The 24,155-nt window shown below is 41.8% G+C and overlaps 1 protein-coding gene across 1 annotated transcript in view; it reads left to right on the top strand.

Annotated features, from left to right (window-relative positions):
- The window catches only part of kif26ba (kinesin family member 26Ba), a 78,210-nt gene that overhangs the window by 41,246 nt on the left and 12,809 nt on the right, over positions 1-24,155 (top strand). The window contains exons 5-13 of the mRNA XM_062387391.1: positions 917-1,121; positions 12,201-12,416; positions 13,390-13,483; positions 16,945-17,090; positions 17,379-17,495; positions 18,334-18,520; positions 20,082-20,271; positions 23,024-23,195; positions 23,815-24,153. Coding sequence (XP_062243375.1) covers positions 917-1,121; positions 12,201-12,416; positions 13,390-13,483; positions 16,945-17,090; positions 17,379-17,495; positions 18,334-18,520; positions 20,082-20,271; positions 23,024-23,195; positions 23,815-24,153 — 1,666 coding nt within the window. The remainder of the gene's footprint in view (positions 1-916; positions 1,122-12,200; positions 12,417-13,389; positions 13,484-16,944; positions 17,091-17,378; positions 17,496-18,333; positions 18,521-20,081; positions 20,272-23,023; positions 23,196-23,814; positions 24,154-24,155) is intronic.

The raw sequence follows: 24,155 nt of genomic DNA, 5'->3' as shown, positions 1-24,155 counted from the left end.
AATATCATTTTAACAGAAACCCTGGAGGCCACAAAAGTCATCAAGTACAACAAGCTCAATCACATGATACACAAGCCAACATTCACCAGTGGGCAAAATAAAAGCATAAGAATGAACAAGTACATTTGACTATGACATTTTTTCAAAAGATGCAGCAGACAGAGACGGAGAAAATTTTAATAACTGTCTCTTTACTGTAAAATCTTAATACAGGTTAAACCAGAAATTCTGAATTGAATATATCTGATATTTCTGCTTTGTGAGAAAGAAAGGGAGTAAGAAATGGAGGTTTTAAATTAGACGTGATTTACTTTTGTGCTGAGAGAAGCAGCGAGAAAGAACCTGCTGTGTTGATGTTAGGAACGAGAGAGTGAGGAGAACAGAAAGACAAAGAAATGAGACGTAGAAGTCGGAGTAGAAAGCGGAGGAGGAATAAGGAGAATTTAAGAGCAAAGTAGATGGAGTATATATGCATATGCACACACACACTCACACACTAAATTATATATATATAATTTTTGTGCCGACTTTTGAGCTAAATGCTGCAAGGGAATTGAGGAGCAAGAAAGCAAATGAGCCACTCCCTTTCCAGATGTTGGTACATATGTAAACAGCAGCTGTGTGTGTGTGTGTGCGTCTGTCTGTGCGTGTCTTTGTGTGTGTGTGTTGAAGGGCATATAATCTAGTCCTATTCTGCAATTAGCATTTTACCATGGTTGTTCTGCGGTAAACTATGAGGATGTAATTATAGACCTATGTGGTTATGCACATGTGCCACCGTCCTTCCTGTCCTTCCTCCTCCTCCGCATATCTCTCCACTGAAATCATTCAATGTTGATGTTGTTTATTTTCAAAGTATGATTTTAATGTTGTCATCAAACTGACTCTCCTCTTCCGCTCTGCTTTTCGTCTTCAGAGCTGCACAAAAGTTAAACTTAGCATCCAAGAAGAAGAAGCAGAAGACGGCTGCAGTCCCCCCCCCAGTGACATCATCACCGTCCTGTGACCCACCTCTGTTTCCCACCAATTTCAGCTCCGCCCTGGTGGTGGCCCCTCCCCCAGCTCCACCCTGTCTCCTCCGTGCAGCCAATAAGATAAAAGATACCCCTGGGCTTGGAAAGGTAATGGGAAAAAAACTTTAACTTTAAGTTGATAAACTACCTTTGGATATTCTAATGCTTTATACTTTATTTGCTATTAAAATCCATTTGAATGTTATATGTTTAAAATTACACAGCAGACTGATAGCTACAGGTTAGTCAGTCACATAACCTACACATAAATATCACTTTCTCTGTGATGTGTGCAGCAAACAATTCAGATCAGACTTTAAAGTTTTTCTTTTAGATAATGTAGATCTAAACTCTGAGGGTTAAACTGGGGAAGCACCAATCTGAAACTGACACTGGTCCGATACTGACTCATTTCGCTGGACAGGTTATTAGTGACAGAAGGGCCAATCGATTTAGACTATTTGTGTACTGCGTCATGCGTATAGGCCTATATACATTTTTGAAGGAGTTCTAACATAGCGTGTAGGTGGTTTAAAAAAGGGCCAGCAGTTGGGATAGAATGTTTTCAAAAGTTTGATACTTAGTTTTGACTTTATATTTATAATTAATTTGGATTCAATTCTGTTGTGTTATTTTATAGGGAAATGTTTAGTCCTGTCCATTTTGTTGCTGAAATAAAAGGGCTTATACTTGAATTGTAATTCCTGTTAATTTGGAAGGTTTTATTACTAAGGGACTATTGCACAATTAGTTGTTATTTTAATAACCAGTGCGATGCCTGTTTGGAATAAGCTGTTTCCTTGGTCTGTGGTGATGCTGGTTGCAGCTTTCTTTTTGAAACTAAAGTGATCTCCAGTAATTTAGTTGTGGTTAATAAAGACCAACTGCAGAACCCTGAAGCTACACACACAGCTGTTCCCCTGTTAATTCAAAGTTCAGTGAAGCAGAACCCGAACTGCAAAAGTAGCCATTGTCACGATCAACAATGTCACTTATGCTGGTCACCTGTTTATTCAAACTTTATTAAGATTGAACGTCTCACCCCTATATTTGAGTGTTCAGGTTTTAGTGGCAGCTAAGAGATTTGGTTTTAAGTTAAGTTCTACTGCATTTTGAAAAGTACTGGAATGAGCTCAAAATATTGAGCTGTTGTATTTTATCATGACCTTGGGCCGTTTGTCTGTGTGTGTCTACTGGTTTGTGTGTGTGTGTGTGTGTTTGTCACCCCGCTGTACCATAGTGAAATGTAGCCTAATGGTTACCACGGTAACACATCTCAGGCTGACAAAAGTCATCTGTCACCGTTGCTACTGGTTGATGAAACATGTGTGTATTGTGGATGGGGGGCGAGTCATGCTGCTCAAGTGTGTGCAATATTGATCGTCCATGTAATGAGTTTTTAGTGCCCCCTCCTCCACAGTTTGAGTGTGAGGCCTAGTGTGCGTATGTGTATGTGTGTGTGTGTGTGTGTGTGTGTGTGTGTGTGTGTGTGTGTGAGTGTGAGTGTTTTCTTAATGGGACAAAATATATGAGAATGGATAACAAAATCAAAACAGCAGGATCCTTCAGTGGAGGCTTCACAGGGACACCACACGTCCTGCTGTGTTTTCATGTGCGTGCACACATACAGTAGGTGTGAGTATTAAATTATAAGAGTGCATCACAGTAGCTTATTGTGTCTGTGAGCTCCTGTCTGTCTGTGAGTGTTTGGGCAATATGTTAGGATTTCTCCCCATGTAGCCTAATGCTTCTTTTTTAATTGGGTCTTTATTGGACAGTGGATAGTGAACAGACAGTAACAAGGGGGAGAGAGGGACAGAGGCTGGAAACAAACCAAGAACGTTGTGGTTATGTGGCTCTAACCATTTGGCCACTGGGTCACACCGTTTAGTGTGTGTGACAGTTTGTGTGTGTTGTGTGACATTAACATTAAATGCCAGATGAGAGGACAAATCCAACGACTCATGTCAATTAAAATTCATTTGTAATGAGATGTAGTAAAATATTCCTTAATTAAAGTTATCCAGAATAACATTAACAAACATCCACTCAGAAAAACATTGAGAAAACAATCTGCGTCATATAATAATATAGCAAAATCCATCTGCAGGCACCAGTTTTTGAGTTATTCACTTTATCTATATTCCCAAAACTCACAGTGTTTTGATCTGGTTCCTGATCCTTACCCCACATTTTCACTGTCCACTACTGACGATATAATTGTAGAAAAAAGTGAGTTGTTTATGAATGTAAATAAAACATTTATTGTTAGAGCCACATACATGAAGCATTCATGGACAAAATTATGACAAAACATAGAAATCTGTATTTAAACTAAATGTACCATGTGAGTAAAATTATGCTTTCTCAAGAGCTGCATTTATATATTTGAAATCTTGAACTCTCCGGGAATTATTCAGTTTAGGTGTTTAATATATTAATTGTGTTTTTGTGCAGCTGATTATTTTATGTTGTGTATTTTTACCCAGTCTTCTCTTTGTTTCTCCTTTGAGTCTCTGTCTGTTTCTCTCCATATGGAGGTGACAGATGTCTCCTCAGTTGTCAGGGAGACAGATTCACACTCACATATTTACAAGGGCTCACAGACACAACAGCCAAATAATATTACTTATATTACACAAGCCAACACTAAAAAAAACAACACACACACACACACACATACAGAATATGTTAGGAACCATATTCACAAAAAACAGTCCTCACACAGTGCCTCTGTGGTCTCATTGTTTCCTTCCTGGCTTCTGTTTAATCCCACTATGAGCCTCTGTGATCTTGTCTGGCCCGCCCTGCTGCGTACAAATGTCTGCTACTACTGCTGTTTAATTACATCTATCAAACACCGTCCTCCTCACAGTCATGTGGACTTCTCACAGCCGCCATTCTGGTGTCATCTGTGGTACTGGGGATCTTTAATCACAGTGTTCCGTCATCTCAATTGCAAATCCACTTTAACTTCCTGTGGTCCTGCGGGTAGACTGCTCACCTTCAATCAACTTTGACAAACCAAGAAAAGCAAGCCAGTCTGTGTAAAAATGTAGTTATTTCTCTTTATTTGATTGTTCAAGGATTGTGAACTTTTAGGAAATGCGTTAGATGAGAATGTCCGTACCACTCGCATACCTACTCCCACCTGTAATTAAGCATAGATTGTACAAAAAGATGGATGACACACTTACAAACGCTGCCATCTTGCACATTTGGAGCCAGAGTCTGTGCTGTAGCACCCTTTCTTACAGACATTTTGTGTCTACTAGGTGAAATTTGGGATGTTTGCTAAGCCAAGTTACTCAATGCAAATTCTCCAATTCCTGATATTTAATTCTGCAGTCATTGCTGTGGTTTCAAGTGAAACATGTACTAAAAGAAGCAGGGGAAATTCTACCAAGGCGGAGAGATATTTTGGTATTTGGACCCCAGCAAGCCTGTGCTGTGAAATCGATTGACGCTTGCCAAGACCTAATCAAGCACACTCGCATCCAGACCTATGCATGTGCAGACACACACACACACACACACACACACACACACACACACAAACATATGGGAAGAAGAAAATGGCTGTGGTGACATTTCCCCAGTAAAAATGTCACCTGCAGTGGGGGTCGGTTCCCTGCTGAAATGGCATTTGCACAGATTCACACTCGCTCACTGGCTTGCATGCTCACAAATTCGTAGGATTATAGCGCACAATGAAAGATGTCAAGGAGGCAGCAAAGCCCCTGGTGGAAGTGTGTATGATACATCCTGCAGAATACATGGGCTTGTCTGCAAGTGTGATGGAGGGGGGGGTTAGTGTTCTCCCTGATGTTAATACGGCAGAAAACAGATTGAGACATCACATTTAAAGCCAGAGGGAAATCACCTGCACAGGTCAGATGTCTTGCTGTGTGTGCATGTGTGCATGTGTGTGTGTGTGTTGCAAAGAGAGAGAGATGGTGAGAGTCAGCCTTGTTCCCTTTAGGGATGTTGAATTTAATAGAATCCCGCGCTGGATCTGTCTGAGTGGCATCTGCATGTCCAACTCCCCTCTGTTATTTCTGTACATGGTGCCGCTACATGTTGATGGCAAGCTCCGTCTCACATTAATCAGCCAGCTGGGAATCCTCCACTCAGGCCACCGACTGCCGGGGAGCATGTGTATTAGATGTGAATGTATTATCACTTTGAAATCCCACCGTAGACAGTAATATAGATTAGATCAGTGACGTCTTCAAGATGAATCGAAACGTAAAATCATCATATAGCCCAGCAGTAATTACAGGTGCTTATTTACAGTTAAAGACATGTAAAAGGACAAATCACAGAAGTATTTGGTTCGCAGGAGATCACTGCATATACACACGCTGCCACACAAAACAAACGGTGAGATAAACTGTCTCCCTCTTCCATCGCTTCATCACTGCCCTGTCTGCTCCTCTCCATGTCTGAATGCCAGTGAAAGACTGTGGTAGCTTTTCCCCCCACCTCTTTCATCATCTGCAGACAGCATTATGCACACAAACTCACACACACACACACACACCATACATATTGCGACTTGACCTTGGGGGAAAGTGATACCATGGCAGCTAATCAATTTTTAATAGCAGCTACGATCCCTCTCAGGCCACAAGCTGTGTGCGTTTGTGTCATGAATGAGCACTTGCATTTTCCACGGACATTTGTGTGTTTTCATGCCAGCCTGTGTGTAATTGTGCGTCTTGTATCCAAACAAGTGAATGAGTCTGTGGGAATCGTGGCTGAAATATTAATGCTGTTAGTGTTGGCATTGCCTGAGCATGGGATTTGGTAGTGTAATGTAATGGTAGTATGACAGGAGAATGCGATAAACCTCTGTGCTTTTACGCACTTATCCTAAATCATTTGTTTGTTACCTGTACTGCAGACACCTGATATATTGTTGTATTATGTTGTATTTGGATCTTGCATTAAGAATTCACTGCTGCTCTCAGACGGGGATATCAACATTTCTATTCATTCTCTCGCCTTTGCACTATGCAGCTGAATAATATGAGCGAGAGGTTCAGAGAGAGTGCATCATCAAATACTCAGCTTCCCAATAGGTGACTATATACTGGGCTACTAACACTGTGTACATACCTTTCAGTTATTGCTCACAGTGCGATGGTCATCAGTGTCAGGCCTGGGTTTGATCTGCCTTTGGTATTTACTTATCCTCAGCAAATTCAATAAAAGGACCCAAACCAACCTGTTGGTCTGTCTCCTTGGACTTTTCTGTGTCTGTGCCCAAGTACATTCATTCCTACTGAACTGATCATAATATAAGAATATCAGCAGTCCTATACTTTAACATAAATACTTGATTGGCTGTGGATCAGGTGGATTAGTAAGTAAAGACACTTACCACAAGGTTGGTGGTTTGATCACCCAGCTCTTCTTGTTTGCCTTGCCCGCGAGTGCCCTTGGGCAAGATACTGAACCCCAAATTGCCTCTGATGGTTTTGCTGGTGATGTGTGATAGAGGAAGAGCTGCAAATAGAAGTGCGCTGTATGATTGTGTGTCAGTGTGTGTGTGAGTGGATGAATGGGACTTCGTCAGGCTTCGATATTGTTAGTCACTTGTGAACAAAATGCAAATGTATTTTGTTGAAGATTCAATTTAATTTGACAAAATGTTACCCAAAATTACAATATTCAGTTATTTCACCATCTCTCTTAAATGAGGCATCTATTGGGTCAAATTGAAGCTCATCCCTGTTGGATTACAAATTCATACACCAGCATTGTAAAACCCTGCAGTGCGTCTATCAGAGAACAGCCACCACGGATCTTCTGATACCGACAACTGAGCTGGAATGAATAAATTAGTTAAAATTAGAACTGATTGACTGGAGCCTGATCTTGCTTTTCCCGTATGGTATTTGTATCTATCGCTGTGTGTATGTTTTCCCAGATGTATGTTTCTGCAGTGTTTGGGAACCAATTAGACCTCAGTCTCAGTCCTATTGATTTTCCAGCCAATAGCAATGAAGCACTGCTGTGAGAGGCAATCGAACGATCTCAGCTCGGCTCAGGGTTGCTTGCTGCTGTTTAGGTGAATTCCTTTACTGAAATTGGCTCAAACACTTCATTGTGCCTGAGTGGTGCGTGAGGTTCTGCTGAGGGGGAAGAAAAAAAAAACGACTCCTTACCTCGACATCTGTCATAGTGTGTACCCTTGAGCACGGTAATGAACCTCCAAGCTGTTCCAGGTGTGATCAGCAGACCTGGAGGTCAAACACAGCCTGTGATTTCGTATGTTAAAACAAGGAATCATAAACAGACTCAGAACATTGATAACAGTTGTTCTCCAAAGCAAGCAGAAGTTTTCACACAGACACATTCAAACAAACTTTCTCGCATCTCACGCCCTCACACCATTATTTTTCTTCTTAACATCTCTCCGACTTGCATCAGTATTCACTGCAGCATAAAGCGTGAGAAAAAAGAGAGAGAAAAGAATGGAAATAGTCGGAAGAGGAGAGGAGGTTGGATGATGGGATGGAGATGGGACAGAAAGAGAAGGGAGAGAATGGAGCAGACAGTGATGTCGAGCAATTTCTGTCAAACAGAACGAGACAGAAGAAGGGAGAGGTCTATACAGAATGTGTCGTGAAAGAGAGGAGGGTGGAGAGAACAATTGGGAGAGGCGGTGGTCTAGTGGCTGAAACTTGGACTATGGGCAGAGAAGGTCTCTGGTTCGTCTCTGGTTCGACTCCACGGAGAGACAACAAAAGACGAACCTGGATTGATCTGTCCAAAAATTCAAGAGTCTCCCTACCCTGTCTAGTGCCCCTGAGCAAGGCACCTTACTCAACCCAACATCTGCTCCCCGAGCGCCGTACATGGTCGCTCACTGCTCTGTGTGTCCTGCACCAGATGGGTAAAAAGCAGAGGTTAAATTTCCCTACCTGCATGAGTGTGCCTTTGCATGTCTGTGCATGTGTTTGGGACTAATAAATGGATCTTAATCTTAATCTTTATTTTAGTGAATGTAAACGAAGAGAAGAGAGGAATGAAGGGATGTAGATAGAAATGGACTGTGTGAAATCACAGGGTAAAGAAAACAGGCAGATGTAGAACAGACACTGTATTGGTTTGTTTATATGCGTTTCAGTAATGTCGATTCTGCTCCGTCGTGCAGAACAATGACACGACACACAGTGGCTCTGATTTTGCTGACATATCAATTTCCTTGATATTGTTTGGTGATCATCACCACAATGCTTTGACAGTTTGAAGATAAAAGGGTAATGGAGGTCAAGTCTTGCCTTTTCACATGCGCCTTCAATATTTAGGAGGCTGGACAAGGAACGGCATTGTATTGTTATTTCTCATCAAACACATACACAATCACCAGCAACCCTCTCACCTGACATAACGAAGAAATGAGCTCTCGGGGGGGAAGACTTTATGAGTTATACCTTGTAAAGCGTGCAGTGGTGAAATCCTTCCCTGCAGGCTCTTACTGATATGATGGGCTCTTTTATTGGGGTCAGGAGAGGGCGTAGCACCGAATGGTGTTTGTATGTGTGTGTGTGTGTGTGTGTGTGTGTGTGTGTGTGTGTGTGTGTGTGTGTGTGTAGAGGTATGGGATTGTTTTCAACACAAACTCTTGACCCTGCCAGTGAAGCTTAGTGTCTTAGATTTCCTGGGTCACAAAGGTCACAGGTTTATTGTATTCCAGGGGAATCTCAGTTTATCTCACGTCCTCATCGATAGACCCACTTTTATATTTACACACGTGTAATTATCTCCATCTGACAAAGGCTTCAACGCAAACACTCTCATGCACACTCACCCACTCATACAATTCATTGAATCAACTCTCCTAAATGGCCCATAGCGATGGGATGATGCAACCAAAGGAAAGACTGTTAATGTGTTCTGTGAGAGAGAAAGAGAGAGAAATATGAATAAAACAGCAACACAATAAGAGTTATTAGTATGATATTTGTCTTTGTGCTCATTACTTGTCAGTATATTACCAGTAGGCTTTTATGCTTTTTTCAGTTATCATTTTAGGTGAGTTCATTCAGGATGACATGACCTTGTTCTGGTTGTAAAATGGAAATAAAATAATTCGTAGCAATTGTTTTGTACAAAGAAGGACAGATAATTTGGTTTCTTGTTTTACATTGGCAATTATGTTGTTATCTAGAAACATAGTTAAGTAGTGGACGATACAAAATAATCCTTTATACTGTAGAAATCAAATGTGACTCAAAGTTTGCAGTGTATTTGCAGCATTTGACAGACATTACATAATCCAAAGACTCTTATTCTTTATAATCTTTCTTCCTTTCTCACATTTTTACTTCTGATCACATCCTTGTTGGCAGCTAATGGATCTGTATGTAAATAAACATATACTCACAGTCCTTTTTCATCCTGCGAATCCTCTATCTCGGAGCACATTTGGGGTTTGGAGTGTTTTGGGATTACTGTACGATTCGTAATCCCATGGTGGTGCTTAACTGGAGGCGCATGTGTGGAATCACACTTCAGACGATGATTCATCTGTGCTAACAAGCACAAAAGGAAAAAAGATCTCTCCTCCTCTCTCTCCTCCTCTCTTAGGAGCCACATAAACACAGTCTTTTCATCTAACCTGCTCCTCTGTGCCCTCGTGAAATAAATCTATTGTTAAGGTAGCACATGGTTTGAAACTCGTAAAAATTGCTTTGACAGACTTTTTAGTATGACCCTGAATGCCCACTGCGGTCGAATTAACACACAATTAGTAATTTCATGTAGAGTCACTGAGATTTTCCTGCTGGGTCCGGATCCCTTAATAGATGTGACATTTAGTCGTTCACATCCATCTCTCCATCTATGTATCCCTCCATCTCTTTTACCCTCTATACCACACTTATCCTTTATCTATCCCAGTATACAATGGGAAATGCAGGGTACATACAGATACCCTCATTTAAAGTTGGGCATTTGGTCCATCGTGTATCATTTCCAGGACTGAGGACCACAACTTCTCTCCAAATGAGACCCAGAGTCTCACCAGGGCCAAAACTAATGATGCGTCAGTGGGATTTCTGTGAAGTCATAGAATGTAAGGATGAGAAACTGCAAATCTTCTGCCTGTCAGTCTGTACCTTCTATACTGTCAGCTGCTTTGCTGTTTGTGAGACGTTCAGCCCTACACTTAAGTCGTGCCTTAAGCTCTCTATCCAAAAAACGTCTTTACATTTTGTGCTGACAGCTTTCAGCGCTGGACCTAATTTACCATGAACTTCCACTGAAACCGATTTCACACTATGGTCATCACTCATGTAAGAGAGGCAACTATAGAAGCTGAGCTGGTTGCATTCTTGTCTTTACATTTTACATAACTTAATTTGATTTCATGGATCACAGTGTTAGATTACCACTTATGGTTTCGCCTGGGGTGATACTGGTTACAGCTGTGATTCTGAAACTGTAAAAGTGACCTGAAGTTATTGAGCTCAAGCAGGTAAAGACCGGCAGCTGGACTCGGACTCAAAAAGCTGTCCACCTGTTTATTCAAAGTTCAGTGAAGCTCAACTCAGTACACAGAACCGTCACACTGGGGGACGGTTATCGTTGCCACTGTCACGAACATGCCCATTGTCATGAACGCGCTGTCCCAGACTACGCTGCTAGACACCTGTTTGTCCAATGTTTATTGATGTTGAACATCCCACGTGTCCAAATCGCACCAAATTTGACACTACACCTCCTTGGGTCCACGACAATACACATGCCAAGTGTGAAGCAGATAAGATAAACTGTTCTTAAAAAAGATTAGACCCCTTTGACTTGTGGCAGTCTCAAGTTGCTTTTATTGTCAGGAACCTAAAATTCTTTGTTTCAGTTTTTGCATTTTACTGCATCTGAAGAATCAATACAGGAATAAATAGTGTGTGACAGGCAGTAATTTGTACATATTTCAAGATAACAACACATGAACATCACATGGCTTCTGTGGCATTGAAATTAGAGGGGAGATGTGCAAAAGTGTAAAAGGACGTTAAGGCTGACAGAGTGCCAGTCTTCAAAATAGACCATAACTCTTAAAAGTAAATAGACTCAGATATTTTATTACTATCCCCATACACATTAGAATCCATCCAGTGTCCCAGTGTAACTATCAAACATATTTGATGATCAGGGCGGCTCGGATCGCTCCCCGAGACAGTTGCAGTAAAGACTGAATCATAAATCACTAACAGTACCGGACACTCTGTGCCAATCATTTACTTCACCTAAGCTATTCTCTGAATTGTCAGAGGGTAAAACCTGGAGTAAATCTTCTGGATAATGCTGAGGCACCTGACAGATGGACTGAATCAGGGATACGGGCAGTGAGAGAGAAAATGGGCGAGAGTTTCGAAGATAAGCTAATGCAGCAGAGTAAGAGAGAGAGAGAGAGAGATAATAAACTGCTGGAAAATACTTCAAACTTTAACACATCTTTAACTGACAGGAAAAAGAGTTGTTTATGTGTTAAAATGTTCTGTAGCGCACTCAGATGTGATGACGCAGCGTTTTGCTTCCTCCGATATCAAAGAAAACAACAGCAGCTGTCAAGCGGTAAATTGTGGCTGCTAACACATTGTGACAGGAGTGGGAGGAAAGGAAGTGGAGGAGAAAGGGCTAAAACAGGATTCCTGCACTTCAGGCTTTTGATGTGTGGCAGAGAGCTGAAAGTAGAGAGAGAGGGTGGGTGAGGAGAGGGAGAAGAAGGGATTTAGGATAGAGGCAGAGAGAGATAACGAAAGATTGACGGGTGTTAGTAGATGGGAGGAGGGAGGGAGAAGCACTTTGGGTGAATAAGGTGATGAGAGAGAAAGAGTGTGTATGTACTTGTTTAAGTATAAAGCTGAATGTTGGGGATCTTTGGGAGTCTTGTCAAAGGTAATATGCACATAGGTTAAAATGCCTTCAAGCAACAATCCTGTAGTAATATCAAGTTTGAAGATGCTGCGTGTCCGTCACAAAAAACTAATTTCATCCATTTTCATTGAGGTCTGTCATTGAGGTCTGACTGTCTGCGTGGACTGTTTTCATTTGTGAATGTACGTCTGTGTCCTCTGCCTGTTGACTGCAGTCTTATGCCATGGAATCTTAATCTTAATCTTAATCTTAATCTTAATTCTAAAGTAGAAGTTTGTCTTTTCTTACCTTCAGGTGAAAGTGATGGTGCGGGTGTGCCCAGTGTCTCAGTTGGACGCCGCCGAGTCCAGCTCTTTCCTCAAAGTGGATCCCAGGAAAAAACAAATCACCATAATGGACCCGGCAACCAATCAGACGGCAAGCGCCGCTTCCCAGAAAAAAGCAGCAGCCAATCAGGTCCCGCCAAAGATGTTCACGTTTGATGCTGCGTTCCCTTCTGATGCATCACAGGTTAGAGACACGATGTAAAAGAAGGCATTGGTGGTGATTTTGATAGGAGGATTTCACGACATTATATAAACAACAGCAAAGTACATTAAGAAAGATACAGGCTTAAATTACACCCCTGTTTCTGCCAGCTTCAATATTTCTCATTCGGCTAAGAAAGCATCAACAAACTTTTAAATGAAATCAGTATTAAAGCAATAGTTTAACATTTTGGGGAATATGAAATATTTTGCAGACAGTTAGGTGAGAAGACTGATACCATTACGTCTGCATGCTAAATATGAAAAGACTGCACCTAATAGAAAGTCATCAAAAATAGAAAATTATTGTCAAGTATCTTATGTGTTTGCTTTTTGGGAATTGTAATGGAAAATAATTATGTTTATGTTATTTTAAAACACTTCCCTTGCACTTGCATAGATTGTTATGTCTCCATATGTTGTATTGCATTTATACAGATATTACATGCTGTGATATAACTATTAACAAGACCAACGTCCAACTCATAACCGATTGTCTGCAAATAGGCTGATCGTAATTTATTTTAGGACACTCGGTTTGGCTGTAGGTAAGACGATGGATACTTGTAGTTTGAGAGATAACTTGGCGTTTCGAGAGATATCTTTTCTCCTTCGCTACTTCACTGTATCTTCAAATAAGAGCAAATGTGTAATTCTGGGACTTTATATACGTTCCGATCTGTCGCACTTTACATAGGTCTTAAGTTTTATTCATTATGGTCTCAAAAATTCTTAAATTGATGCCTGCATAAACCCTGTCTGAGTCAAATGTAAAGACCTTAGAACAGAGTCAGGTTGAACATAACATTCAGTATCTCACTGCTGCCGTAAGAGTTTTGAAACGATTGAGGCAAAACCACTGCACCAGCTCTCGAATGGATCGCAGATGTTTTATTTGCCCTCTTCCTACATATCTCTTCACTTCTCTTTCTTTCTCTCCATCTGCCTGTTGCTAGGCGGAGGTGTGTGCGGGGACGGTTGCCGAGGTGATTCAGTCGGTGGTGAATGGAGCAGATGGCTGTGTCTTCTGCTTTGGACACTCCAAGCTGGGTAACGCTCGCACACACACACATGGACACGGGCGGGCAACGTCAGAGCGTGTGCAGCTTGTGAATCATCTTCAGCGTGTCTGTCTGACCGCCAGTGTTGTCAGTCTTTCACTTGGCTGTCTCTCCGCTGGCCCTCGTCTATCAGAGAGAGAAAGAGGAGGATTAGTGTCTGCTGGAGCTGAAAGCATTCTCACTCCGCTCTGTCTGTGTTTCTGTCTTCTTCTCGCTCTCTCTCACTAATCCCTCTGAAGCTGGGTTTTTAGAGAAGCTGTCTTAAAAAGGGTCAGGACCTCTCGCTGCTCACTGCAACACGTCTGAACCCATACACATGCAGTGACACAAAGACCCACCACACTGACACACACACATTGACACCAACATGTTCTTCCACCCCTGTTGTGTTTATCCCTGTACATTCAAGCAGCATTATCCTACTCAGCGTGTGATCTCCATATATCCAGTTGGAGGCTCCAAGTCCCCTTGAGCTGCTGGCGGAGATTTAAAATGCTGCTGTTCAACAGGGAGCTCTGTTTCTACGAGATCAAACAGTCATGATAGTTTATGTGTAAACCAACATGCAAACCACTGTACTCCAGGGAGATGGTCCTCGGCCAAATCTGGAAAGTCAAATCAAATTATAAATATGTAATAGTTCTGGGCAATCCCATGAGGCTGTGCTCAATTGGAGGTGATCATTCTATGTTTAGAGGGTCATTTTTTGACTTTGCACCACACTTTTCAAGCCACATTCATCCATTCACACACACATTCATACAGCACCTTTATACACTGCACCTTCTCTATCACACATTACTCACACACTGCAGCTGCTTAGTTCAGTGTCTAGCCCAAGGACATTTTTGCATTCAGAATAGAGGAGCTGGGGATCGAACCACTGACCTTCTGGTTAGTGGAAGACCCACCCTACTTCCTGAGCCACAAGCACCCCTAATTTGCTGATCAGTCAGATTTTAGACAGGTAGCATTTCAGAAACACACATTAAGGTATAGATCATCATTTCAATTTGCCCTCATAAACTGCAATGCCTGGCTGGGGACCTTTACTTTCATTCTCCACCTGTCTTTCCCCTTGTTTTCTATCCTCTCTCTGCTGTACACTCCATGCTCGGTACTATATGCAAAAAGAGGACATTCAAAAAGCTATAAAAGTAAGCATGTCCATAATGTCGGTAATAATCTTATATCATTGTACAGGAACACCCTGAGTGCACCAAACTACAGCAGACACAATAGGCACAAGAAGACATAGATACCCATCCATTAGCTATACCGCTTATCCTTCGAGGGTTGAGGGGGAGCTGAAGCCAATCTCAGCTGACATTGGGTGAGAGGTTTTTTTCTGCACCCTGGAGGTCACCAGCATATTGCAGGAACAACATACGGAGACGAATACTATTCACTCCCCCTCCCACAAATTCTAGATTTGGATTGGTTTCCCCTCTCTCTGATACGTATGCCAACATCAATAGTAAATATGTGCAAATCATCATGTCCATGTGTTTTCACTGTGTTGTCAAATAATGACACGTTGAAAATGATTCATACTGTATAATATGACTGGAAACATCATGCCTCATACGCCCCCCGAAAAGAGACAGAGTCTGATTGTGTTGGATGATACAGAGTCTTAGGATCTGATGGTGCTAAAGCTTTTACATAATGGAGAAATCCATCATAGACAATTTGCTATTTCAATCAATTTTACTATCATATTAATGCTTTGTAGTGGTCCTGACCTTCCTGGTTTCAGTTTAATGGCTGAGATCATTATGTGTGATATAGCTGCACCTAAAGCCAGGGGTCTTAATAAGGCTGCATTATTACAGCATTGACTTTTTTTTTCTAATTAAAATTGGGTGAGTAACACATAAGCAATTATCTTTGGTTCTGTGGCCCCTTGGCTGTAGGCACAGATGTGGGACTAGACAGTACTCTCACACACACAAGCACACACACACACACACACACACACACACACACACTCAGACACTCAGACACACACATACAAACTCAGACACACACACACACACACACTCAGACACACACACACACACATGCACTCATTCACAAAGAGTAACAAGTTTTTCATTGAGGGGGAAAATGTAATAAAAGCCCAAATGATCCTGAAATAAATGGATGAACTTGAGCGACGTAATTGAATCCTCTGGCTTTAAATCGTGTCTGATGATTTTTGAAATCTGTTATTGATGACTGGCCTTGAACGGATCATCTTTGAGGAATGATGAGTGTTGTGTGTATGAGTGTGTATGGCTATGTGTGTGTGTGTGTGTGTGTGCGTGTAGCCTTGTGTGAGCTCATGTCTTTGAACTCATGATACACCGCTGCTCACATTCTCACTCCGGTCACTTTCTCTCTGACAGTATCGGCAGTTCTGTGTGATGAGACCAATTACTGGGAATATACATCGACCACAGAGACAAGGGGGCACACACACACACACAGCTTTATTGCCTGTAGCGGACACTGTGTTGCAATGTGGTGTGAGTCGGTGGTGTCTTGACAGCCCGTGAGAGCCAGAAGAGAAGGAAACACTGCAGAACTCGACATATACTCCCAGAGACTAGTAATTTAAGACCTTCTCACATAGAGATGAGCCCAAGAGGGAGAAAAAAAACATAGGGAGGAGGGTTGTTAAAATGCTCTGCAGTTGTGGTTAGTGATACTTCATAGAGCCATTAGAACTGGGGGAGTCCATCTGACTTGTAAAACACAAAGAAACCCACTGGAAAACTGTTAAATCAAAGTGAATGACCCCAGTGTTGCTTTAAACTAGTTATTTCAATATAACCATTCGCCACATTGAGCATTTCTACAACATTTTATGTCTCTGCGTAAAACAATGTGGACCTCATGCTTTAGTGGACGTTTCAACATCATATAAACACCACTATAATGGTATAAACCTGTTCTCTCTAAACACAGCCCTCTTGCCTAATTGTGTTTAATAATTCACATCCCGGTTTTAGAATGTTTTTTTTGCGGTAAATCATGGAATGTACCTCTGTTCTCACAGTACGTCACGGAGCTCCAGGGAACGCCGAGGGAGAACCATGTAGAATTATAGTGCAGCTGACAACCTTCCTTCCGTCCCCATCTCAGAACAAATCACGCACATTTCTCCAGACTACATCACAGCAGTCTGGCTTTTGATGTCCTCTATTTCTGCATAAGTGTTGAGTCGGTTGTGATTGTTAAGTGAGACATATGGCTTTGTGTCGATGTGTGTTTGATCTCCAACTGCTGGCAATCAGTGCAGGTGTATGTGTGTGTGTGTGTTCGGATCATCCTTATGTGACTCACAGGCACCTATCATGTGCATATGCATTTTCAAACACATCACACACTGATCTATTCATAAAGTGCTTTGATTTCCCTTTTTTATATGCTCTTTTCTGATGAACCTTGTTTGGTCTCTTACAGGTAAATCCTACACAATGATGGGTCGCGACGACTCTCTTCAGACTCTGGGTATAATCCCCTGTGCCATCTCCTGGCTCTTTAAACTCATCAATGAGAGAAAGGAGAAGACAGGAGCTCGCTTCTCTGTTCGTGTGTCTGCAGTCGAGGTCAGTGCCTCCAATGAGACTTTGATTTGAAACGATCCTGGCAGTGTTGAACTGGTGCTCTTACTGAACCAGACAATGAAGAGAGGAGAATACAGCTTGTCTCCTTTTGAAGACTATAGTGCTAACAGAGTAGTGTCATCATGAGATTAATTTCTGTGTCGAATTTTAACTGTTGCCATCACATGTAATCATTGCTCTTTAATAAGCATTGCCTGTATGACCGGTCGGAGCACTTTCAAACATAAATCAATTTAGGAGACACTTTGTAAATTTTGTGTGTCCGTGTAGGTTTGGGGAAAAGAGGAGAACCTCAAGGACTTGCTGTCTGAGGTGGCCACTGGCAGTTTACAGGATGGACAGTCACCTGGAGTGTACCTGTGCGAGGACCCCATCTGTGGCATGCAGGTACACACACACACACACACACACACACACACACACACACACACACACTTAAATATATTGCAGCTGACAGTTACCTTCGTTTATGTAATGTGAAAGAAACAAATTCAATTCTGAGTGTTTATATGAACAGCCTCAGGCTTTGTATTGTTATACTTTACCTTTGTCTTTTTTTGCTACAGGCAGTTCTCTGTTGTCTTAGCTACTATACAGACATGCACACTCACTCACACACTGGATAGGTAGATATAGTTTAATAGGTTCATATGTTATTAGGGTTGTTTTATCCAAAACTGCATGAATAATTTATTTCAAATACCAGGTCGAGAAACTAAAGCTTTTTCAGTCTGATTTGCTGAGTCAGGATCAATGAAATAAAAGGACGAGTAACCTGAACTCTTACAAGTAGTGTCAGCATATTTAATTTGGAATTTACTGATGGCTTAATGATCTACTTTTATGAGCATTTTTTTAGACAACAAAAGGCTCCTTACACGACCTTATAATCACCATCATCATCATAATGTGTGTGTATGTGTGGGGGGGGGGGGCTATTGTATATGCTTATAGGATTACAGGGTTTGATACAAGCACATCTGTGTAATCCTTAACTAATCTGCCATAATCTCATCAGTAATGATAGCCTGCAGTACCACACATACACACACACACGTCTCATCTTCTCTCCGTCTCTCTCTCTGTCTCTTTCTCTCTCTCTCTCTCTCGTCTCATCTCTTTCTCCCTCTATTGCTTTCTCCCATACCTATACACAAGTACAATATTATCATCACTGGACATATCTTGAGACCCTTCAGTTAAGATGTCTTTCTTTTTCTCCCAGCTCCAGAACCAGTCCGAACTGCGTGCTCCGACCCCAGAGAAGGCAGCCTGGTTTCTGGACGCCGCCATAGCAGCTCGTCACAGCAGGCAACACCCCAACACCATGGAGGAAGAGCACAGGAACTCACACATGCTGTTTACATTACACATATACCAGTATCGTATGGAAAAGACAGGAAAAGGAGGGAGTAAGTACTGTTTGTTTAAACACTGTCATTACCCTCGTTACTGTAATTACTGATAACAACAACAATTAACTGTCTCAGCTACTGCTCTTCTACTGCTGCAGAAACAACACTTAACACTGTTGTTATCATATCTTACTTTAGCTGCTGTAATAATCAGTAACATGCTGCTATTAATACATTGCCTCAAAGCAGCAAAGAGTGGATGTAAACAATAATGAGTGACAGATCAATCCATTCACCTGTAGTCAATATGGATAAACAAGGAACATGAGCATCAGAATTCATGACAGAGTTGTAGACACACCCATCACACTCTGTTTGATCCTTATAGCCATTCTGTGTTTGGATTAACTCACAGTCACATCACACATTCACTCATGTCTGTACAAATAACTAAGTGATAATGTAGGAGTGGTGTGGGTTTCTTTGTGTGTTCGACAAACTGACAGACTGTGACAGATGTCTGATGAAAATACCATTGATAATAATTAGTGTGTGTGTGTGTGTGTGAGTGTGTGTGTTTGTGTGTGTTTGTGTGTGTTTGTGTGGCTGTGACTGGGAGAGAGAGTAGAGTAAGTATGGGAGAAAGAGAGGCAGAGATATCACATACAGGCAGTCTGGTTGTATATAAGAGATATCAACATATCAATGTGGGAACAGACTGTTTTCTGTCTGTAGCTATGGCCGCTGACACCTGTAATTACAGTTTGTCTTAATCTTTAAAGATCTGTGATTCCCAGTATGTTGTTCCTGACACAGCTCTAGCTCTACCCTTAGTCAATGTTGTCACACGTTTTTAAAATTATTTTAGTCATTATACAAATACTGTTTATTGATGGCAGATTATTGACTTGTAAAAGTATTTTATATACAGTGTACTGTAACGTTAATGATTACTTGGTTATTACCAAGGAGATAATGTTTTTCTCTTTATTTTTTGTTTTGTGAGTTATTCAGCCAGAATTAGGCAAAATCTACTGGACTGATTACCACAATATTTGGTATAGGTCAGCAAAGAACCCATACAATTTTGGAGCACATCCAGATCAGATGTCTTTCTTATTTCTTAGAGAATAATGAATGGGTCTTGATGAAAAAGTTAAGTATGTGTTATACACTGATATTTATGAGTGTGTGCAATTTGGTGCAGATCAAAATTTGTATCTGGATCTAGTGAATTTAAACGTGGTTTCATATGGTGACTGTTGGGCTCCTGTGGAGGTACCCGCTCTCTAAGTTCCCTACTGGTTTAAAAAATAACTAATGTGAATTATTATGAAATAACTATTGCAAGGAAATGTTAACATCTGCTGCAGCTGTGTTGTCAGTTTAATTTGATCATTCAGACTAAAGGTTGCCTCATACACCAAGAGTCAGCCGGTCTCTGTACTGGATACCTTTTAAAAGTTAAACCGGGTTTTTACAGGAAATTAAACTTGCAGTTATCAAGACAAAGATCATATGGACATGTGTCTTATTATGAACATTTGCTTGACTAGTTGTCCTCTATCTTCCCTTATCTATTCTCCTACACCCCCCTTTTTTTTTTTTACTTTGCCAGTGTCCGGAGGTCGCAGTCGCCTCCACCTGCTGGACCTTGGCAGCTGTGACGTCAAAGTACTTGGAGGAGCGGGAGGTGGGAAGAGCAGGGAGAACTCCTCACCCAGCTCAGCCCCACTGTGCCTTTCTTTATCCGCCCTTGGCAATGTCATCCTGGCCCTGGTCAACGGCAGCAAACACATCCCATACAAGTAAGCTGCTGTGTGCAGGTGTGAGTGTGAGAGGAGAGGAAAGGAGAGGAGAGGAGAGGAGAGGAGAGGAGAGGAGAGGAGAGGAGAGGAGAGGAGAGGAGAGGAGAGGAGAGGAGAGGAGAGGAGAGGAGAGGAGAGGAGAGGAGGGATTGATGAGGAAAGCAGGAGAAGAGGAAATTGTTGACAGATAAGCTGCTTCAGGTTTTGGGGACTTAATGTTATAAACAACAACAGCTGCTGTTCCATATTCAACACATTCATTTTGCTGGTTAAGTGACTGGCAATGAGAGCAAAAGAGAGAAGAGACAGGAGCGATGTAGGTATACAGACAGAGACAAAGTAAACAGTAAGATAGAAAATTTTAATATACGCAGTAGAAAGATACCATAATTGATGTGGTAACATTTATTATGCTCAAGCAGTGTGTCCCCATTCTCCTTTCTCTTCATTTAATCCCTCTTTTCTTTCCTCCTTCCTCCTTGCTCTGCCTCTCTCCTTCAGGCTGTGTAGAGCTCTGCTCCTTGCTGGGTTAATTTAATCACCAGCTTTTGCATTTACATTGCAAAACAAGCTGCAACCAACACTGAAGCTGTGGGCTGAGTCTGCTTTGGCATTCAAGGCTGGTGTCAGACTGTGAGAGGATATGGACATGTTTTATAAACGGATGTCATATAGTGGATGATTCAGTAGATACAAGAACATGGTGGTTTGCACTGTCGCCTCACAGCAAAAAGGCTCCCGGTTTGAATCCTAGTGCCTGGGGTCTCTCTGTTTGTCTGAACTAATGTCAGCTGGGATTGGCTCCAGCTGCCCCCATGAAGAATACATTGTAATTACATTCAGTACTCAGGGGTCGCACCACACCAAACTTTATAACTCATCCTGTCCACCGTCAGACATAATGATATATGAAACCATTATTCCGAAATGTGTGCTTTTCTATCTTGTAGATGTACTGAAAGAAATGCACAAATTTAGTCAGTAGGATTTATCCGTGAGGTATGATGGATGTATTTTTGCATAATTTAATTGCATTCCATCCCATAGTTGCCGAGAAATTTCCCAGAAAACCAAGTACGTCAGCCAAAATCTTTAGACCTGGTTCTCTGTCTATTAGCACAGATAAGTAGATTTAAGATATTTCCGTGGAGAGACTTTTTCATCCTTAGAAAGCAAAGCAACATTATAGAGGATATTTAAGGTCGTTTCCTGTGACCTAACATTATTGGGAGCAATGACAAAACTGAAAATGTCTTCCATTCATTTCATCACAGTTACATGCTGAGCTTGTCTTCCAGTGCTTCAGTACTTTGGGATTAGGTTCTCATCCTGTCCTTATAATCCTAGCCTGACTGTTGCTGGGTAACGGGTGACTTTATGCCAGCTGATCCCTAGAAGTTTGGACACGTCTTGTGTTTGTATATTGCCGCAGAGGCCGACAGTTGTCTGTCACCACAAATCTTGCAATACCCATGTTTCAGGAACAATAAAGGCTCTTTACACATTCACCCTTTCTCATCAGGGACTCTCTATGTTCCTTTTCCAAAATCAGACCATTTCTCTCTTTGTCCCTTCAGTCATTAAGCTCCATAGACGTTTTGATCGACATCTCCTCAAGGACCAAGAACCAAAGTTTCTATCCTCCAAAATCAGTCAGAGAAATGTCTAGATTGTCGTAGTTTATTTGTTCAGCCATCAATAGTACAAGTGTAGCTTGAAAAGAGAGCATCTTGTTACATTCAGCACTCCTCCCTGATAGAACTCTGGTAATAACTCTACCACAGGCAGAAGTGTGAGATCTAATCCAACAGCAGGGTATCAGCACTTGAATTAACATGCAAATTACTCCTACATGAGTCATGAATTTACCTACATTAATCTCAGGGGGAGATACAGAGAGAGAGAGATGGATAGAGAGAGAGAGAGATAGATAGATAGAGAGAAAGAGAGAGAGCGAGAGAGAGAGAGAGAGAGAGAGAGAGCGATAGAGAGAGATCGAGAGGGAGAGGGAGATGGTTTGTTGAAGCCTGAGGCGGCAAACTGAGAAAAGGCGATGAGGGAGGAGAGGAGTGTGGAGCATCGATGAGAAAGAGGAGGTCAAGAAAGGAGAATGTTTGTGTGTGTGTGTGTGTGTGTGTGTGTGTGTGTGTGTGTGTGACTGTGAATGTATGTATACGTGTGTGAGGAGACATGCCTGCAGGCTGTGTTTCTTGAAAAAGGGGGACAGCAGCATGAGGTATTGAGCCACAGAGGAGCTGTACTCACTGTCAGCATACAGGCCTCAGGCATGCACACTCACATACACACAGACACACACAAGGTTATGAATGATTGCAATAGCCCACCCAGGAAAGTCTTTTCTTAAATACACAGCCTAGTTTTTCTAACCCATCTGCTGTAAAATCTCTTTGGGAGATAGATCGTCTCCCAATATTAGACTATATATTCTGAGTGCCTCTTGTAAGACTTATTGAGCTTTAGACTGAAAAAGCATCCTTTCATATCATCTCACAGCTTTAATCAATAAACAATCCATAGTTACCATCAACTTTGCCTTTTGGATATTTTAGCTTCATTTATATAAATATGTCAGCTTGTGACATGGACTACAACCACAGTAAACAAGCTTTAAATAATCCGCCCTCAACTGTGGCTGTCAGAAAAACAATTGGTTTTGTCACATGTCCTAAAAACAGTGTACGTTTTCCAACCTGTCTTCAGTGCTCATGTCTCACTACATGTGCGTTTCCAGGGACAGCAAGCTGACCATGTTGCTAAGAGAGTCGCTAGGCAACATGAACTGCCGGACCACCATGATTGCTCACATCTCCGCCTCGCCCAGAGACTTCTCAGAAACCCTCTCCACCATCCAGATCGCTTCCCGTGTCCTCCGCATGAAAAAGAAGAAGACTAAAGTCACCGTGGTGAGTTTTGATCGACACCTTGACACTTCTTTAAAATTGGGAGATCATTCATTTTAATTTATAAAACTAAAACCTTCAGTACATTAAATGCTTGAGACAGTCACAGGTAACATAACTTTGACAAATGGACACTTGACTCCCTTTTAATCAGTGTCCATGTCATGCTTATAATGAAACATGAACATAATCTTGTCATTGCATTGCATAATCTTTTATGTCTGATTTTATTTAAACACCACACATTTAGTCGACTCCTCTCCCTTTTCCTTCAAAACCACATGTGCACAGTGTGCATGCTCACTTATTTCAAAACTGTTCATCAGGGGTCGAGTGAGAATACAGCTCCAGCCAGAGAAGCCTTAAGACATGAGGAATCTTAATGTGCCAGTATGTGATTGAAATAATTACATTCAATTTAACAGATGTTCATTAAATTAAAGGTCTTATCTTAAATCTGGTGGGTCCCTGTGGTATGTTACAAGTTGGACGTCATCCTGTTTTCTCTCTTCTCTGTCTTTTCCATCTCTCTCCAGAGTGAACTGTCAATTGTAAATTCTGCAAATCAAAAAAATTGTGAATATTCTCTCTCTCACTTCCCCTGTCTTCACTCTCTCTGCAGCAGTACACCTCCAGCTCCTCTGGAGGAGAGAGCTCCTGCGAAGAGGGCCGCATGCGGCGTCCCACCCATCTGCGTCCTTTCCATCACCGTGGAGACACTGACTCTGACCTTCCACTGCTGCGACTATCCAGCGACCCTGATGAGTATTCGAGCAGCGAACAGTCCTGCGACACAGTCATCTATGTGGGCCCAAATGGAGCGGCGGTGTCTGACAGAGAGCTGACGGACAACGAGGGACCGCCAGAGTTTGTCCCAATTATTCCCGCTCTGCTACGAGGAAAAGCGTCAGAGCCGCATCAAACGCAAAGTCAAAGTCAGACAGCTGGAGTCCAGAACAAGGT

The sequence above is a fragment of the Platichthys flesus genome, chromosome 1 (assembly GCF_949316205.1).
Source record: "Platichthys flesus chromosome 1, fPlaFle2.1, whole genome shotgun sequence".
NCBI lineage: Eukaryota > Metazoa > Chordata > Actinopteri > Pleuronectiformes > Pleuronectidae > Platichthys > Platichthys flesus.
The sequence above is the reverse complement of the archived record's forward strand: the minus strand, read 5'-3'. Positions and strand labels throughout refer to the sequence as shown.